Source organism: Orussus abietinus, unplaced genomic scaffold, assembly GCF_000612105.2.
Source record: "Orussus abietinus isolate OABI.00-Male unplaced genomic scaffold, Oabi_2.0 scaffold116, whole genome shotgun sequence".
Classification (NCBI taxonomy): Eukaryota; Metazoa; Arthropoda; class Insecta; order Hymenoptera; family Orussidae; genus Orussus; species Orussus abietinus.
This window is the reverse complement of record NW_019394272.1, coordinates 204,759-223,673: the sequence shown is the minus strand read 5'-3', so window position 1 is coordinate 223,673 and position 18,915 is coordinate 204,759. Positions and strand designations below refer to the sequence as shown.

General features: G+C 48.3%; 1 protein-coding gene across 2 annotated transcripts in view; it reads right to left on the bottom strand.

Moving 5' to 3' along the window:
* Positions 1-18,915, bottom strand: part of LOC105702214 (serine/arginine repetitive matrix protein 2) — a 259,375-nt gene that overhangs the window by 60,524 nt on the left and 179,936 nt on the right. For both annotated transcript variants that reach the window (XM_012429597.2, XM_012429596.1), the window contains exon 2: positions 4,604-4,723. Coding sequence is in view for 1 of the 2 variants with exons in the window: in XM_012429596.1 (XP_012285019.1) it covers positions 4,604-4,723 (120 nt within the window). In the remaining variant the exon portion in view is untranslated. The remainder of the gene's footprint in view (positions 1-4,603; positions 4,724-18,915) is intronic.

Below are 18,915 nucleotides of genomic sequence, written 5' to 3'. Positions count from 1 at the left end.
CGTTGCAAAATATTTTATTACGGAGGGGAGTAGGAGGGGGCAAGAAGATCTTGAAAAGAACCAGGATCAATTGCCAGAGTATCCCACGGGCTTGGAAGTAACCGAGGCTCTTTTAAGGCTAAATCCACGGATTTCGCGGAAAGTGTCGAAGAGGGAATAGCCAACGAGAATAACAGTTCGCGGTGACGGCCGTCCGCTCGTCGAATTACAAATTGGATTCGGCCCTGAAGAAGCGGTAATACCGACGAGGCTTCAGATCGCTCGATATTCATTTCCGGTCTCCGGCGATTCATTTCCATGCGACTCTTTTTTTTCTTCCGTCTCTTCCGTTGGCAGATTTCCTTTCATGGTGGACTTAAGCTTCCCTTCGGTCCCCCTTATATGTTTGTTGAAACCGATACCGGCAATGAGAAGTCCCCCTCGAAGTCTCCCTAGAGTTTGACCAGAGGCCAGTCTTTTTTATCGCCATTGGCAAATTTTTCAATATGGAAATAAATATTATTAACACAAAATATAGTGTCTGGGGAAACGCAGATATGTAGGCATCGTTCCGTCCGACTATACGCATCCCGGAAAGATACAAGCTGGCTTTATCGAGGCGCCTCCATTGAAGGGGAAATGTACCCTGCAGAATGCAATTGCGCTCAAGTACATACACACGGGCCCGCACAGAGGCAGGGTTTCGAGGCACCGAACTGTAAATATGTACTTGAAATGCGTGCGAAGTGAAGCCGTTTGTCGACTCGAGCAGCTATTTTAAAACGGGCCGGTGAAAGCCCCGAAAACGCGGCAAGCCGCATTGAAACAAACACCCCTTGCGCGATCATTGAATGCACTTCAATGATCCCGTCAGACGGGCCGAAAAATCGCGGCGGGACCTTGACACACCTCCTTCGCCGACTATTGAGGTAGTCCCGTCTTCCCACGATTCATAACGAGGTGCGACATCGAATAACTACCCCGTATATCGATATCGTCTTCTCGATTATCTCTTCAGCACCCGTTCTCGAATTTAGAGGAACTCTCCAGCGAGGTCGATTGAACGGAATGAAGTGTACCATCTAGAAAGGCGGAATCAATTGCGGGTTTTGAGCATCGCTCAATGCCCCGGCATAGGCATCGCACGTACATCGGGTAGACGCGCGTACACCGACCACGTGCACTTACACCGAGTACTCGCACGTACTCCGGGTACTTGCACGCACGGCTCGGTACCTCGAAGCGACTCCGCGTTGGCTGGCATATCGGCTTTAATAAATTTACACTCAGCATCCAACCGAACGCGCGGATGAAAGCTGAAGAGGAGGAGGAGGAGGAAAAGAAGAAGAAGAAGAAGGGGTCCAGGTAACAGGAGGCGGCAGGGAAATCTTTTCCCGAATTATGTTCCTCGCTCGCGACGCCATGAAAGGCACTCTTAATTTGGCGCAGCACTTTCCCTCCCCCGAGGAAATGTTCTCCCACAGGAGCGAAGCACCTTTCGAGGAAGAAAGTACACTTCGAGTACACTTCGAGTACACTTCGAGGGCCGATACCGACATAAGTACAGCTTATTTCCATGCAAAAGCATTCATCCGGTGACAATGGATGCGGCATTCCTAGGAGATTTGTACTCGCTAAACGAATTATCCTACGTGTCCCCATGGACCAGGGATTCCTGCGAAACCAGGACGGCCCGAAAGGATTTTTTGCGCCTCGCATTTCGGCTCCGAATTTTGACGAGGTAATAACGTTCACCCTTCTGTTTTCCACCTCTCGCAAATCCTTCCTTCGCTGCAGGGGTTCCTGCATTTACATTGCAGGAAGTTAGCGAGTGCACGCGCTCACGCACACACACGCCTAAGTCCATCCTTAATGGAAACCTCGTCCGCGACTGCCCACGCTCGTCCATTAGTTAACAACATAATTTGCAGAAATACCTCCGCTATGTGCAAGGGAGACCCGCCGTTAATTGCGCGGGAATTAGTTATCACGGCGAAGAACTAATTGCGCGACCGCGAACGAGGGCCTGATCAATAGGCGGGTATCGAGAAATCTAGGAGTCGACCGTATGCAAAAATTATTTATCGTCGTTAATATCCACAAGGCGTCTCGGTTACATCTTATCTTCTCGTTCTGCTATTTTCTATTCGCCCCCCATCATCCTATCTCGCGATATCGAAGAGAGGATCCCGACCAACTAAATCGATGCGAGCTTCTGCCCTCGGAGGGGCGGAATTTATCGAAGATAATAAATCGGTCGACATTCCGCCTCGGATTTCCATCATTACCGCATTCCACGGTGAGCTTAACCCGCGGGCACCCCCTTCCCCCCCGCGAATTGCAAATCGACTAACGAACCAGGAATTGCAAAAGCAACGCGAATATCGCGACTATTCGATCCGCGAGCGTAAACGTCGATATTGGCTCCTCGGACAAATTGCTTTATACGCGTGTGCCGTTGATTGAAAATGTTCTAAGCCACGGCGATAATAAGAATCGCAGGAACTCCCGTGCAATCTGGTTCTAATTACGTGTCTAGCAACGCCGGGCGAGGTCATGTTCGATTTACTCCGGATAATTGCGAAGGAACGAGATCCGTTCGCAGATGTGTCGGCAAAAAGATTCGCAGCCCGGTGTCGTGATACATCTCCCGAGGGATGTCCAGGATGCTGCCTCCTTCCCCGGGCTCTAATTATATCGTCCCTCGCAATTTCTGGAGACGCCTCCGGGATGCCAGCGCGTTTTCGCTCTCTTTCCGAAGGGAACGGAGGCGGTAAATATTTATTACATCCAACGAGCCCCTCAGGGTTGATCTACACGATTTGATCGTTAACGCCGATTTGTCCCCTAATTAAGACTAATCGACAAACCTAGTCATTCTTTCACCCCAAGACAAAACGGACCGGCAAAATGTATCCGAATTTAATTGTGAATGAAGCTGGATTTAAAACACAAAATCCCAACTAACAACCATTAGGTAAACCGAGCGCTCTAAATTTAACGAGAAACTCAACAACGGATTATTTACAATGCGGCCCAGTTACAGCCTCCCACTAATGAATCCACCTTGTTAACATTCTATAAACGAACGAGGTAGACAAAATTTCCAGTCTGACATTTTCGTTACATTTACCTGAATTCTGAATTATTTTCGAGCAGAGGAGCCTGTGAAGAAGGAATGGTAGATCATAGTCGAGGTAATTCGAGACATGATCGGAGGTACTAATGGTCCCGATGACGCGTTCCATCTTGGAGAATCGACGGTAAAAATTGAAGAGGGATTTAAATATGAAAATTCCAATTTTTTTTTTTTGTGAATTTACTAGATAAGTGCATCTCGTTATACAGGAAACGTAGAGGCGAGGCTAATGGCGTAACCGGGAGATCTCGGGACGACGCTACGAGACGAGGGGGGAAATAATAAGTTATCGGCCCGAGAGAAGGAGAAAGAAAGACCCCCCAAGGAGTAAAGCCGGAATGCCGGCCTTGAGCGGAAACGAACGAGCACTATAGCGCCACGCACTATGGCGTCGCTCTATAGCGAAGGAAACACTCTAGAATCTAGATTGCTGCCAGTCCTTGCCCCACTTGACTCGAGTTCACCCACTGGCGGTGCACCGTGTGCGCCTGCACTTACATTACCAGTACTTCTCGCGCTACGTACGTACGCGCGGCCACGTGTACGCGAACTGTCATTAAAAGTCCCCGACCGACGTTGCGCCACGTCAGCCGACGCCGCGTATGAAGCGCCGGCCAATAAACTGCCTGGCAAGAATTCAATTAGTATCGGCTATTCATCGTCGAAATGCTCGCCTCTAACTTACAATTACCACGCGTGGCGCAATTAAGCCCTCGACGTGCGTGGCAAGGGGAGGTTTACTGCAGAAAAATCCTCCATACAAAATTCCCAACTAGGTACAACCTGGACGAGATTTTTAATAAACATATGTCCGACGCTTTTGGGCCACTTTTTAATATTCAATACCATTAATCTCGAATATCGGTCAGGCTTAAGTACGACCTAGGTACTCTGTTAAAATTATGCAGATTTTATATCGCGTTAGGTGCCCACCGTTAAGCACTCGCCCGACCTACATCTCGGATCGCGCAGATGCGGTTTTCTCAGCGAGGTGATTCATTGCACTTAAATTAACACTCTGCACACCTCGAATAGTCCCGCTCGGTTTTAAGGCGCACATCCGGCGCAATGCCGGATTTCTTGCAGGCCCCGACAAGCCGGGAAGTTCGCGCTACCTCTGCCTCGGAGCAATTTGATTAATATCCGGGAAAACTGCATTCGACAAAAGGAGCCCCCCTGGGTGCGCAAATTTATGCACCCTACAGATGACGTGTCCCCGCGTTAGAGAATTCGTTTAGGAGGGGCAAGTCACCGATTTCCCTCTCGTCGCATTTTCTCGACGTACTTGGGACGCGAGTCACGGCGTTGCATATCCAATGCATCGAGAGGATGCATCTTCCGTTCTCGCGGGTAAATTAACGGCGTCGCGTCGCGCCGATGCCCCTCCGCCGCGTAATCCTCTCGGCGATTCCGCAGCGTTGCAGCTGCGGAAGCGAGAATCAGATTGCGGGGGTAGAAAGGAGAAAAGTCATACAAAAGACTTACCAGGTGTGTGGCTGCAGGATGGTCGGGGGTGGGCTGCTGCAGGGCTATTAGCCGGCCGTGCTTACGGGGCGCATAAGCGCAACCTCCGCCTCCGGACTGCTCCAGCTTTGCCTCTGCATTCTGCAACACGCAAAACGATTTCGGATTTATCGACACCGCCTTCAGAGATTAGGTCAATACTTCGTACACTTAATTACGCGCTCCATTGTACTCGGTCTGTAGAAACGGTACGATAAATGAATATTTATTGCTTCCAAAAATAGAAAGAAGATCGTTAGGTACACTTTCCTCAAAGGAAGGTTATTTCGTAGTAGCGGGATCTCCCCTTATTCCCACTGTTTTCCTGTCTTTATTTCTTATGAAATAAATTTATCCGAGCTCAACGGAGGCGGGTAAGAAGGATAAAAAGATAAAAGAACGAGAGTTATCGGTACAGAGTGTACTCGTAAAGGACGGAGCACTCCACGCCTTGTTCCCTCACGCGAGAAGGAAACAACCTCGGCTCGACCTTCGAGATACGATATCGCCCAGCGTCTTGCACAATCCGACGTCGAAGAGCGCAAGCTAATAAACGATAAACCTACCACGGAACAATGAAACGTGTCACTGTAAACACCGGAACCCACGAGACATACGCGACGTGCCGTCGATGCAATTTCGCGAAGACGAAAAGTTGTGTCGCCACGATTTGGGCACTCTAGGTTACCTACCTTCATCCGAGTTATTCTACGATGGTAGTAAATAATAACATCTCTACCGAATGATACCACGCACTTCGTTACTTTCAGTTCAATAGTTTTACAAAGACTAATTCGAGAAGAACTGGGTAACTCTAAGCGTCCGCGGAGCGAATCGCGAAGAGGGGGTAGCCTTCCAATCATTGGTCCTTATCACTTATCCCTGAGCCTATAAAATTCGGGCTCGTAATCACTCCTGTTCGACCGTGTACAGATCGGAAAAGGGATCCAGGATTCCGGTACTTAACGTTTCAAGGTTCCTTCTTTACTCCCCATACATTCGATTTGGTCGATAAAATTTAAGGGATCAACAAAGGGCGTATCAATGCGTGAGGCGTAAACCGAAAGAATGGAGGAACAAGGAAACTCGGGAAAAACAGGTCTCCCCTCCGAGACCCCGATAACGTATCAATATGCAATGCCCATGTCGAGTAATACGTATTTTTTACCCGCAGTTTCCTTAGATTTCTCTGGACGTTCATTTTCTCAAGCGCAGCGAGTACGCTCTTTAAATGCGATCCCCCTTTGAGCAGAAAGCGAGGTCTAAAGGACGAAGGAGAAGAAGGGAAGTTTTCGGTCAAGAAACACGGAGAAAACCCCGTATTGGATTTCATATTTAATGCAGTACGTCGTGGCGCGCGGCTCGGAATATAAATTATTTATATCTGCCGTTCAGCATCTCCGTCCTGGATCCACGGCGGAAGGCGGGAGCGAGGAGGACGAAGGCTCGAAACCGCGGAACAAAAGATCGACGTCTTTTGGCTGTCCTCCCCTGCTCTCCTTTTTGCCGTCCTTTCGGCTGCCCGTTTCGATATCCGTTTCGCTGACGCCGAGAACGGAGGTCCTGGAGCGGGAATGGGGCCAGGAGAAGCGATAACGAGCGATCTGTTAACTAAGTGGAGGCTGTAAAAGGGAGGCAAGGATAAACGTTATGGGAAGCAGCGAGGAGGAGTTAACGGAGTTACGAGACTCTTGGGAAAAACGGTTACATTAATTTTCATACTTTTAAAAATGAGATGTACCGAAAGAAGCCCTTTAAATCGACCTTGTCTTGGACTTTATGAATTTTATCTCGTAGATTTTCGTCGCCTTATGTTTAAACGTATACCAGGTGGAAGGGCAAGCATTAAGCCCTTTTTCCATGATTTTCGGTAAAATTTTATATGCGGTGGTTTGCGGCGGCAAGAGAAGGAAGAGATGACACGAACCGGGGGACAAAAGATGGATGTTCTTCCGCCGCCGCTTCCGCCGTTCCGTTTTTGTCGGTCTTTTCTCCCTCCTTTTTTTTTTTTGCCAAAAGTGACAATCTTGCGCAGAATGCCAGGAACCCTGTACAAAGACGACTCCGTGACTGGGCCGAGAAACCGGGAAGGATCTCCGATAAGTACGCGATGATCTCTGGATAAACGGGAACCCTAATAAGTCAATACCTGATTCCATTTCTACGAAAGATCGGGTATAAGTACCAGGCATGTCGACTTTGAATTACCACCGGCTCACGTCGACCGTATATGACCGAATAGCGTGAATAAATAATGCTCCAGAGACAGGGTTATAAATCGCGGGAATTTTTTAAGACTTTTTCCACGTGGGAAACAAGACCATCCGTCGCATTATGGAGCAACGATCTCACGCAGAATGCCAGGAAGCGAATACTGTCAATACCGATCGATCGGATAACCGGTTCGCGCGAATGTCGAGACAGGTAACTTATCCCTGGTTCACCTGTCACTGATGAGACAGAAAGGAGGCGCGATAAACGATGGTTGAACCGATACACGGCGAAAAGTCGATGCACCTCTTCGCGATTAACCCCTTGCCTTACGATTTAAATTTCAATAGCGCGTGCCATAAACAACAAAAATGTCGGTCATACATCGGGCCATTTCACGGTTTGGCTAAACGTTCAACGTCTCACACGTCTCTCATACGTTTTCTTTACATTTGACCCGATCGACATGCCAGGTCTCTCACACATTATTGTAAGTTAAGGTGAAGTGAAACACGTCGAGGAACTTGATCAACGTCAATAAAGAAGATTTTTCTAAATGCCTACGTTGCCGACGTTCGTTTTTATATTGACAGTTGTGTCGAATTATATTGTGTATTGTACCAAATGGCATATTCCACCTGTCGTTTTCGTACAATAATTATAAAGAAATCGAAGTAAAACTCCAGAAATCCTCTGGATTCATGCCTTCTGGGGCTCTAATTGACTGCAGAGGGACCCCCTGCGCTATCTATGATTTGCAGGTCAATTAAATCTTCACTTCGAGACCTCGTATTCCCATCGTTTTGGCATACAAGCGCATACAACACTTTTTTTGCCTTTATCCCGTTCAAATGCGAGTTTATCGATTACCAGAGTGTTCTAAATTGTCGTAAAATTGTCCTGACCCTTTCGATTCTCATATCAGAGCCTTCGATAATTGTATATTGATCGAAATATGAGAGCTCGACGCCATTTTAGTTCTGGTCTGGACTGAGTTAAAAAATTTGTTTGAAAAATCCAAATTTTGTATGTGTCAGGACAATTCTTAGATGATCAGGAGTGATGTGTCAAAGTTTCGGACAGTTTGGTCTAATACCCTTAAAAAAAGTGTTGTATTCGAATCGACTGATTTGAAGGATGTTTCACTTCACCTTAAGAGGTTAAGCTCCCATCGATTTTGATCGACCCCCTCCGACGCTTGGCAACTCGCTCACATTTATTAAATCACCCAAGCGATGCACGGAATTTTCCTCCCTTCATTTAATTATGAAAAATATATATATCAGAAAATTATCAACAGGGCATTCGAAGCGAGATAACGTGAACTTTTGAGAAGCAAACGCGAGATGCAGGGGAACGGCATTTCGCGGTCTCGTCGATAGCTTCATCGATCCGTGGAGAGGCCAATAATGGGAGGAAGCGATGGCTCTTCACCGACTCGGGGGATTTATTAAGTAAGGAGCAATAAAGGGGCAAATCCGACGCCCTAGAAATTACCGGCGCAACACGCGCGCGGGACTTTGTTATTAATGGCTCCGTAAACGCGGTTCCGTAATAAGCGGCATCCTTTCCATTTCGGTTTCATTCCTGACACGTTCCTCCACCCCAGATCTTCCGGCAGTCCCTCGCCTTATTTCCCCCTTCCCCGACGCACGTTCGTTCCGCGTCCTCCCCCAAATATGCATTGCCGCTTTATTTCACCCTTAACTCCAGCCGACCGTCACCCCACAACCATTACACATCTTAAAGAATTCCCACAAAAGGTCATAAATTGTCTATATTTTATTTCTCCCCCCCTCCGCACTTATCACTTTATCCCTCCAATCACCGTGCCCGAATTCGCCACGCCTAAAGGAAATCATTCACGCCCCGCGAAGGGAACGTCAGAGGCGAGGTTCGATAAATTCGTTCGGGCAGCATTTCAAATTCCGTCCGCATAAGCGGGACAATTTGTCAGGTGGTCCACGGACGCGTTGTCACACGGTGTTTAATGTTATTCGAGTCCGCCCCTCGTTGTCGTCCTCCTCGCCGACGAATTCGCGTTCCTGTTAGCCGGCGTCGTACGCGCGTTATGCGCCCGTCATTCCACGCGTGTGACCGAAAATTCCGATGCGGCTGTTCGGATCGGCAAGTAAGGCCGGTATGCATGTACACATGCGCAAAACCCACATCCACGCGCATAAGACGGTACTCCGTGGCGCATCCCGGCGAGCTGCGCGTGTTCGGGTGCGCAAGCGTCGTAAAACGCACACTTGCTCGCTTACACGCATAGCTGGGCGTTATAGGCGCATACGTGCATGCGTCGCGGCGCGTTATGGGCGTACACCTGTACGCCATACACATCGTCGACGTTGGCGTGCATAAGTGCACACATAATTTCCCGCATACGTAGCCACCGTTTGCGCAGCATCCCCGGTCCGAGTGATCCGTCCAGCTGCCACTCTCCCGTGTTCCCGCGCGTGGAAACTAACAAGGAAGGTACCTGAGGTGTCCCCCTCCGATTTTGTTCAATTTTAAATATGTTATAGAGGACTAAAATCTAAGGGACCCGTGTTTTTTTTTATCGGCGGATAAACACTTTTAGGGGGTGAAATCAGGCTTCAAAGTTGGCCGTGCAAGGGGGTGAGTTGGCTGTTTCATATAGAGGCACTCGACCGATTTTCATGAAACAACCGTCAATATGTAGGGAATGAAGAATTATGAAACATGCATTTGGAATTTGTCGAAAAAATTCATTTTTAAGGGGTGAGCCACCCCTTTGAATACTTCTTTTACCCCTTACGCGAGCAGTAATAGTTCTATCCTAATGAAACTTTTTTTGTATTGTTCTGGTCTATAAATTAACCAAGTTTCATTTGGATAGAGCAATTACTGCTCGCGTAAGGAGTAAAAGAAGTATTCAAAGGGGTGGCTCACCCCTTAAAAATGAATTTTTCGAAAAATTCCAAATGCATGTTTCATAATTTTTCATTGCCTACATATTGACGGTTGTTTCATGAAAATCGGTCGAGTGCTTCTATACGAAACAGCCAACTCACCCCCATGCACGGCCAACCTTGAAGCCTGATTTCACCCCCTAAAAGTGTATATCCGCCGATAAAAAAAAAACACGGGTCCCTTAGATTTTAGTCCTCTATAACATATTTAAAAATGAACAAAATCGGAGGGGGGCACCTCAGGTACCTTCCTTGTAAGTGAGAAACGAGGAGTGATTTTTAGTTTGAAACGGCACAACCGAGTATCGATGATCGAGGCTATCGGGACTATCGATCAGTAGGGTAAGGTCAGTTCCACGAGTCTTGGCTTTAGAAGGAGAAAGTCCCCTTTGGCGTCCTCGTCTTTCGTCGAGTCTCCCTTGGCCGATTCCCGCGTTCCCTCGGCACGTGACACGTGCACGGCCGCAGGGAGTTCCCGTATCCGGGGCACGCGGTGCATCCGGATCCCACGGGAACGGCATTCCCGGTCCCGGCTCGCGCCTGCGCAGATACGCCCGTCCTGCTCGTCAAGGAGCCCGCAAACAAAGGGCAATTATAAGCCGTTTTTCGCTATGCCCCCCCTCTCCCTTCCGTGATTTATTCCACTAATTATCCGCGCCGTTTCCCCTTTCGCTTTCATCCTTCCCTGCCGTGTTTAAAGCTCGGGTGTGAGCGGAAAACGCACGTGTGGTCCGGCGGGGGCGGTAAGAGAAATCGCGGGAAAAAGGAGCCGAGAAAAGGACGAAGGATGCACGTGCAGTTTGTGTTATGCTTCTGGTAGGTACACGTGCACGTGCACCGTGTCACGAATGGGACGATAAATGAATTTCTCGTTTAATGTTTTCTTTGTAGGGAGGGTATATATGCGATCCGGGTGGCAGGTGTAAGAAGTACATTTCGCGGACAGGGATGGAGGACTGGGCACCGGATGAAAAATCCCCGTGCATTCACGGACATGGGGGGGAAATGCCCGTCTCGTCTCGCCCGGATGCGGCTGGAAAAATGCGCGTGCATCTCACGCCGAGAAATACGCGCGCTTTTCGCCTGCATTTCGCATGCAGGACGCGTGGAGCCGAGCGCACTCGGGATGCAACGAGTTGGGACCATTGCTCGTAACAATGCGCCGTTGGCCGCGTGTACTTTTCTAAGAGAGGTAATCACTTCTAAGGGGAATCGTTACGAAACGATTCTTAAACTCGGGCGAGTTGCTGCAGTCCCGAATACTTGCAGAGAGACGACGACCTCGAGGAATCGTTATTTAATCTTGTCACAATTTTAATATAATCCCAAAAGGTATATCCACACGTACTGCTGGATAAATAAGTGATTAAAGGAGCGCAATAGCATGGAGAAGTTTACTGCATCGATCCACTCCTTAGAGGCGAAAATGATAAAACTTGATATTTTGGATTAATATATAGGGAAAGTAAAATGAAAATGACGGGGAAAAATTTCGGAAAAATGGGTAGTACCTTCATTGATGATGAGAAAATCGAGTTAATCGGGGAAGGAAAGGGAAGCCTAAGAAATACTTTTGGAAATGCCAAGGAATTATCAAAATTCCGGTATTTCAGGATCGCCTCGTAGGCCGGGGAAAGTTGGAAGTACCGGGAAGCAATTTTCAAAGGCACGGGAAGTTCGAACCCCCTAAAGCCACCCCTGCTTCCCGACTCGTGATAAACTTTGGTAATTCCGTAAAGGGATATACTTCACCAACAGATCGCGTGCTCCAGTTCCTCTCGAGAGCATCCGCTCGAAGCGAGGGCTAAACCGAGACAAAATACGCCATCGGAATGAAGTTCGCCCGAGCTGCGAAGAACGTCAGTCCCTTAATGACGTCTCACGGAAAATAGGAATAACAGGGGACACCGATATCGACAATTTCTACCCAGAGCGAGAACTTTAACAAGGCTGGGTGAACCTAGAATCCAGTTTGAGGCATAAATAAAATTAACAGGCTTCTTGGAACGTTTCTGTGATATAGACGTTTGTGTCATGTTGAGCTTTGTTTGTGCCATTTTTTTTTTTACAAAAACCAGAGCTGTTAAAAAAAATTAACAAGTTTCGCAAATAACCATTTTAACGTTTTTGAGGTTCCGGGAGACTCTGAATTTTCCCAGCAGTCAAGGCTAACCCCTATCGGTTTAAACAAATTCTGAGTTCAAGTACTATCCCCAGGGTACGCCCACAAATTAACTCAAGCTCCTGCCGGAACCTTGGCCACAGAAAAAAAGATCATAAAAATAGTGAGAAGGAAGATTTTAACGTTTTCAAGGACTTTAATTTGGTTCACTGCCAAGTACTCCTATCGGTCCCAAAAAATTCTGAGCATAAGTACTCCCCGCGATTTACTTGCGCAAATTAATGCAAGCCACTGCAAGAAGCCTAAGCTATGGAAAAAAAATCTCGAAAATGGTCATTTTTACGTTTTGAAGTTCTGGGATGCTCTGCATTTTCCTAACGTTAGGAAACCCATTAGAGTCGAAAAATCCAAATTTCCTTCCATATCAGAATTTGTTTGTCTTTTTGAACAGTTCTGGTTTTTGTAAAAAAAAATGTCACAAACAAAACTCAGCATGACACAAAAACGTCTATATCACAGAAACATTCCAATAAGCCTGTTAATTTTGTTTGCGCCTCAAACTGCATTCCAGGTTCACACAACCCTTTAACAATCGGCCCGACGCTTCCGCTTTCGCAGACGACATCTTCCTCGTAACCAATAAATAATGAATAGATAATTATTTAATATCATTCTCCACTTCTTGGACTCGCACCTAGGCCTGCCCTCTATACCCGTCCTTTAATTTCCCTAGTAACTATCATTCACATACGGCGCACCTTTGAAGTCAAAAGCGAATAAGAAAAGTAGCCCGTTGAACACGCGAAACGTCTAAATGTCCCCCGATAAGCCTCCTGGTTATCGTAATTGCAAACGGCGGGGGTAGCGCCATTTTCTCTGTGCTCCGTGGATTATTATTCCGCGATAACGAAATTATCCATCCAAACCTGCGTATTCGCAACGGGGATCGAATATTCCTTTCGATCCACCCTGCTTAGTCTCGATCCCGGCTTACCTCCTCGGCTAACAAAAAAAAAGACCAGCAAAAACCCCTCTCCGGAACTTAGAGATTATCGCCCGAATTTCCAGAACGAGCGCAGACCCGACAAGCCGGTAATCCCTAAACATTGATAAAAATCGGAGCCTGCAAAGTTGGAGGCGCCTTATCGCGCGGCGCAGGGGTGCCCGGGGAGGCTTTTCGGATATTAACCGCCCCGGGACGTGTCAGGGGCGGTTCGGAGCGGGACGAAACAGCCAGGAAGTTGTGCCGGGGGGTACCTACGAGAATTAGGTCGGCGCCGAGAGAGTGGAGGATCGGAACGAAAGTCGTTTTCACCGGTGGCCTCCACCCCGCCCAGAGGTTCTCGTCACCGGGGCCTTTCTCGGGGTCCCTGCTCGCCCCTCGGTGTTCCTCTCTCCCTCCACTCTCCTTCCCTCTTGCAAGGTAATTCGGCCGCGCGATTAATTGCCCCCGGAGCGAGGAGGAACGCGAGCGTCCGCTCGTAACTTTCCGTCGGGGGTGTGCGACAACCTCCAAAAGGCCCGGGCCGGGTCCTGCCAACCGGTTAGCTCGAATAATGAACCGCGGGCCTGATAAGCCGAGAGAGAGAGAGAGGGAGGAAGGCCGGGACTAATTGGAGGGCAGAGGATCGCGGAGGTTCACCCGAATCACCCTCTTTCGGCCCACCCCCGGTGTTCGATCTCCCCGAATGCTTCCGGTCCAGAGAGCGCTTCCGGGGCATAAAGCAGTTCCCGGAGGACTCTCCTCCACCCTCTCCTCGGCCGGCCCGTTCCCGGCTTCGTGCCGCATTTACGAATCGTCGAGCCGAGCCTCGAGTTCGACACCGTCGAAAAACCCCTTCGGGGCAAATCGTCGTTCGGAGGGAACCGCCTTTGTTTACGTCGATTCCGAATCCGTGATGTCCGTCACAAACGACGGAGGAAACCAGGGAGGAGGAAGGATTTACATTCTTCCGCGCCGCCGGCTCCGGGAGGACCATCGCCTCGAGAGAGCGCCGGCGTTATGTTGATTCAAAAGGGGTATTCCCCATTCTATCCTCGGCTCTCCGGCTCGAACGATCGTTTCCGAACTGAGGAAAATTGAGATGAGACGGTCGGGAGTGCGGACCAATTTTGATTCGATCTATTTGGACGTTTCCGCGTCGGGAGACTCGCCGGGCATAAGGTGGAACTCGAGGCTTTGTCGGCTCCCCCTTTATGCCCGTTTCCGGCTCTCGCTGCGTTTACGAATCACCCCTCGGGCGAGCCATGGGGATAGAAGGACCGACGGGCTGAGGAGATGCACCTTCGTCTATTAAAAAATAAAGAAAAAATGTTTTACTGCCTTTTATGGGCGACTGCTCCGAAATTGCAGTCGCACCGAGGCGGTGCTTCGAGGTTCTCGGCTACCTCCCGTAAATCCTCATAAGTCCTTGTAAATCCAGTCGTTACCCTTGGCGCGCTCGCATTCGTCGTCGCGCTATGCAAATGAGCCATCGATAAGAACCGGACACAAAGTCGGCGAGTTTTTCAAGGGGTCGCTGCACTTCCGGACCACCCGGAGCTTGTCTCCGTCTCGCTCTCCCTCCCGACGAGCTACCGAGAACCGGGTTCAGGTAGGCCGTGTACCTGTCCGGCTGACGAGCCAATGCACCGACGACAGGGCTTTTTGCCGCGGTCATTACGCCTCTGCACCGTGGGCGTGCACGCAATCCGCGGCGTGCAACTTGCGCCCCGACTCGCACGCACGCTGCACGCAACCAGCTGCACGCGTGCGCGATCGCTCCGAGCTTTTCTGATCCCATATTTCGTTGGAATATCGACCGACTATAAATCATTTTGGCCTCTCTCGTCTCGATATTTTTATAGATAAATTTAGTAAATTTGAGACTGCTTAAAAAGTGCACGTTTATAAAAAATGATAAATTGGTCAATCTGGAAGGAAAATTGCAACGTTTCTTCAGTACATATGTAAGAGAGGTTTTTTCTTTTAATTTTGATACAGGCGAGTGGATGTATCAAATGCAGAGAGCGTTCGGTTTGAGTAGATGTTTAATGGATAATCATCCGTGATAAGATCAAATTTTGGCCGCTCTTGGCTCGAGATTTTCATAAATAAATTGGGTAAGTTCGAAGCTTTTTCTAAAAAACGCACGTTTGTCAACATGATAAATTGCTAAATATGGACGGAAAAATGAAATGGTTCGTTTAGTACGTTTTTCAGAGAGGTTTTTCCTTTTTAATTTTAATATAAGCGAGTGGATGTACCAAATGTAGCAAGTGGTCGGTTTGATTGGATGTTTAATGGATAATCATCCGCGATAAAACCAAATGTTGGCCGCTCTCGGCACGAGATTTTCATAAATAAATTGGGTAAGTTCGAGGCTTTGTCTAAAAAACGCATATGTATAAACATGATAAATTGGTAAATTTGAACGGAAAATTAAATGGTTCGTTTAGTACATATATAAGAAAGATTTTTTCTTTTAATTTTTATATAAGCTAGTGGATGTATCAAATGCAGAAAGCGTTCGGTTTGATTGGATGTCCAATGGATAAACATCCGGGATAAACTCTGCGTACCTTTTCGTATCATGCCTTCCTTTGTGCATCGGCCGTTCTCTCTCCACTTCCCTCGGCCTTCGAGGAGGCTCTCTCCGGGGCGTTCGGCAGGGCTCCCGGGTAAACCTCGAATAAAACGGACCTTGAGCCCTCGAGAGAGGCGACCTCCCATTAAAAGCCGGCCAATTCTCGGCGAGCACGTTCCGCGATCTCGTCGATCCGGGAGAGACCTCTCTCGAGAATCCGCGATCGCGTCGGTTTCTCTTCTCCCCGTGTAATTTTCGCGAAACGACGCCGACCGCTCGTAACTTCGACGACGTCGCGGATACTTCCTATCTTCCAGCGGCGAAAGGGGACTGCCGAATGTTCTCACTGTTATCGGCCCGATCGAGATTTACCGCACTGGCGATAACGGAAAAAACCTTCACCTACTCCCGCCGGAGAGCGCACCTCGTACGTTTATTTCGCTTTCAAATCCCAAGATAAACTCTCGAAAGATTCACTAAAAGTAAAGTTGCAACAGCTAAGCCCTGCCTTTGTACATTTGTAAGCGATAGAATTATAAGATCGACATTCTCCGGAAACGCTTAAATCCATTCTCTACGCGTGGTCCAGCGAGATCGATGATACCCTCTTAGAAAAAAAGAAATTGCCGCCGGACCAGAGAAATATTCTTTTTAATAGGATCAAAGAAATGTTTCAATAATTCAAAGAATAATCAATCGAGTCTAATAAAATCGAATGAATTCGACGCGACGTTCTTTGGGATTAGTGACTACCCACTCCAGTCAAAGAATAATTCTTTGAATTAGAAGTACATTTCTTTGGAATTATTTAAAGAAATTTCTCTGGTTCGAAGAATCATTTTCTCGGGGTATGTCGGCCGAAGTAAACGGATGACGCCTGGAACCAGGGTTACGACCAAGGTAAGGGCAGGTATTATTGTCTAAATACCTCCTAGGAACGATATCTACCAGGTGGTATGTCGCTAATATCGTTAAGAACAAACCATTACTGGGTGGATAAATTAAGATATGTCCTTGAAAAAAATATATTCAAAGACGTGGATCTAATTTGCCGTCTAGGAAGTGTTCCCGGGGTAATGGCGAGACACCTGTTCTTCCTCTTGACGAGGTTCCGGCACGTACATCGGGCAGTGTTTTAGAACAACGCGAAGGCGCGAACCCCGGAGGTATTGATTGGTCGGCCGACGACGGCTACAACGGCAAAGCACTTTGATAGATGGCTCGTACCGTTCGCGCCGTATAGCCGTTCGGCATTATCTAAAACGAGGCGGCGGTTATCGAGCGGCCCGGGAATACGTTCCGGCCGAGAACCACCCGCTAATTCGCCGGTGCATTATTAGCGGAACCGTAAAACCATTGCAAATTGCGCGGGCCTCGTTAATATCGACGTCGCGACGCCGACGCCTCCGGTACGGGGCCATCGCGTCCGCGTCGATCGATCGGAACGATTTTTTCGCTTTTTCTCTCGAGCGGGATCAGCTGCTTTAATCTGGATAAAATCATCCACTCGAGGGATTTTTTTTTCTTCCTCGATAATTTCTTTCGAAGAGATCGAATCGATCGGCTCTTATCGCAACAAGTGTGTGTAGGCGATTCGCGTACGTATAGTTTAGGAGGCTGGCGTTATTGCAGGTAAACCCGTAAAAACACCTCGTCGAATACTTCCGTGACGGCCGAAGTCGTAAAGAAAGCAGCACGGATACAGGCCAGGAGAAAGTGAACCGCTCATGACATGTGTCTGTACGGGCACAAGGTGTACACCATGGAGTGGCATTACGGTATCGTAACCTCATCTCCGCACTTTACCGCGAATGAGCCGGGAGCGCTCGATATCCCCCCCTGGAATTGACCTCCCACTGAGGGAAGAATTCCCGTAGGGATTTTCTAAATTTCTACCGCATTTTCCCCGATTTTTCCCCCTGTCCCCTTTCATCGGAGAGATTCCCCCGAAGCCGAAGGCGGTGCATATTAATCATATTTTCCGAGATTTTTCGCATGTGCGCCGTCCCGGGCGACGACTCGCGGAAATCGAGGAGCGACCTCGGCAAGGGAGATGGAAACCTTTAACGAACGTTTTCGTACACTTTGATCGGTGGAATCGGAGGCGAGGTGGAGGGCGAGAACGAAAAGGGACGAAAAAAAGGAGCGATCGATGTCGACGGCGAGCGGCTAAGGGAGCAAAAAAAAGTCCCCTTGGCGATCGCAATCACGGACGACGAGTGAGCCGTTTTCTCCGCAAGGTACTGATCATCCGGGAACGAGGCCTGATCCCGTTTCGTTAACGGCGCCCGTTAGGGCTAAGTAAACCGAGACCGAGAGAAGGAGGCCGCTCTCGCGGAAAGAGAGTGAGACGAGCGCCCGCCGCTAATTCATAAGGCGCCGTATAAATACGCTAATTGCTGGCGTAAGTTAACCCCGGAGCCTCGTTCGATATAATCGGAGCGTTTTCTCCCCCCCGATAATTAGCTTTTTATCGGTCCCGCGAAACGGCCGACGAGAACCGGCGATTCGCGACTTTCTTGGATCCCACGACCGAAATAACGCCGAGTTGCCGTACCGTGTCTCGTCGAAACGCGGATTTACGAAATAAATATTCGTGGGAAAAAAGAATTATCCTCCGAGATACAGTGAGAACGACGAAGCGTTTTAAATATCAGGAGTGAGAGTTACGAGACAGAGAATTAATGATAATTAGACATAGAGCTGGAAAAATGAGCAGCCAAGAAATTCGGGAAAAGTTATTATTTCAAGTATTTCAGCGATTAACGAAGCATTTTTTGGAATTTAATGGAATTAGGCCTCGATTCGATCGGAGCGTCACTTTTTTTGTCGCGAGATAAAGCGCCCCCTTCGACGGCATTATTTTACTTCTCATACCGAAACAGGTATTAAAAGTCCCCGACAGAAGTTGACTAGGTGAAATATCGGCCTCGTTTACCTCCCTCAACTTGGCAAGTCTTTGCAACCTTTGGAACTTTTAACGAAGCTCCTTCGCAGTGACTTTCCGAATAGCGAAGAGTACTCTCCTGCCAAGAGAACTTTATTTTTAGCCGGTCAGGTTTGTCTCTACGCACGAGAAAGCGAGGTTCAATTAGCGTTCGACATGGAATTACGGTTTGGTATTATCAGAGATAACATTTCCCAAGTCGATCCTCCCATCATTGGGATTCTAGTTTTGTCTCGCTTGTGTTTTTATTTCCAGACGAAAACGACGTGTTTTTTTACGCCGATGGACCCCTTTACGTGCTTACCGAAACTTTGCCACGTCCCAATTTTCTTGGAAGCGATTCTTACTCGGCCCGTTTTTCCGGCTAATAATAGGAGCCATTCTCCGGCGATAGCTAGAAAATCCGAGAATTAGATGTGATCTCGTGTAAACCGAGCTGATTCCAGAATAAGTCCAGTATTATCGAAAGTCAAGGTATTCGCGAGAGCTCCTCGCGCCGCGGGATGAATCCC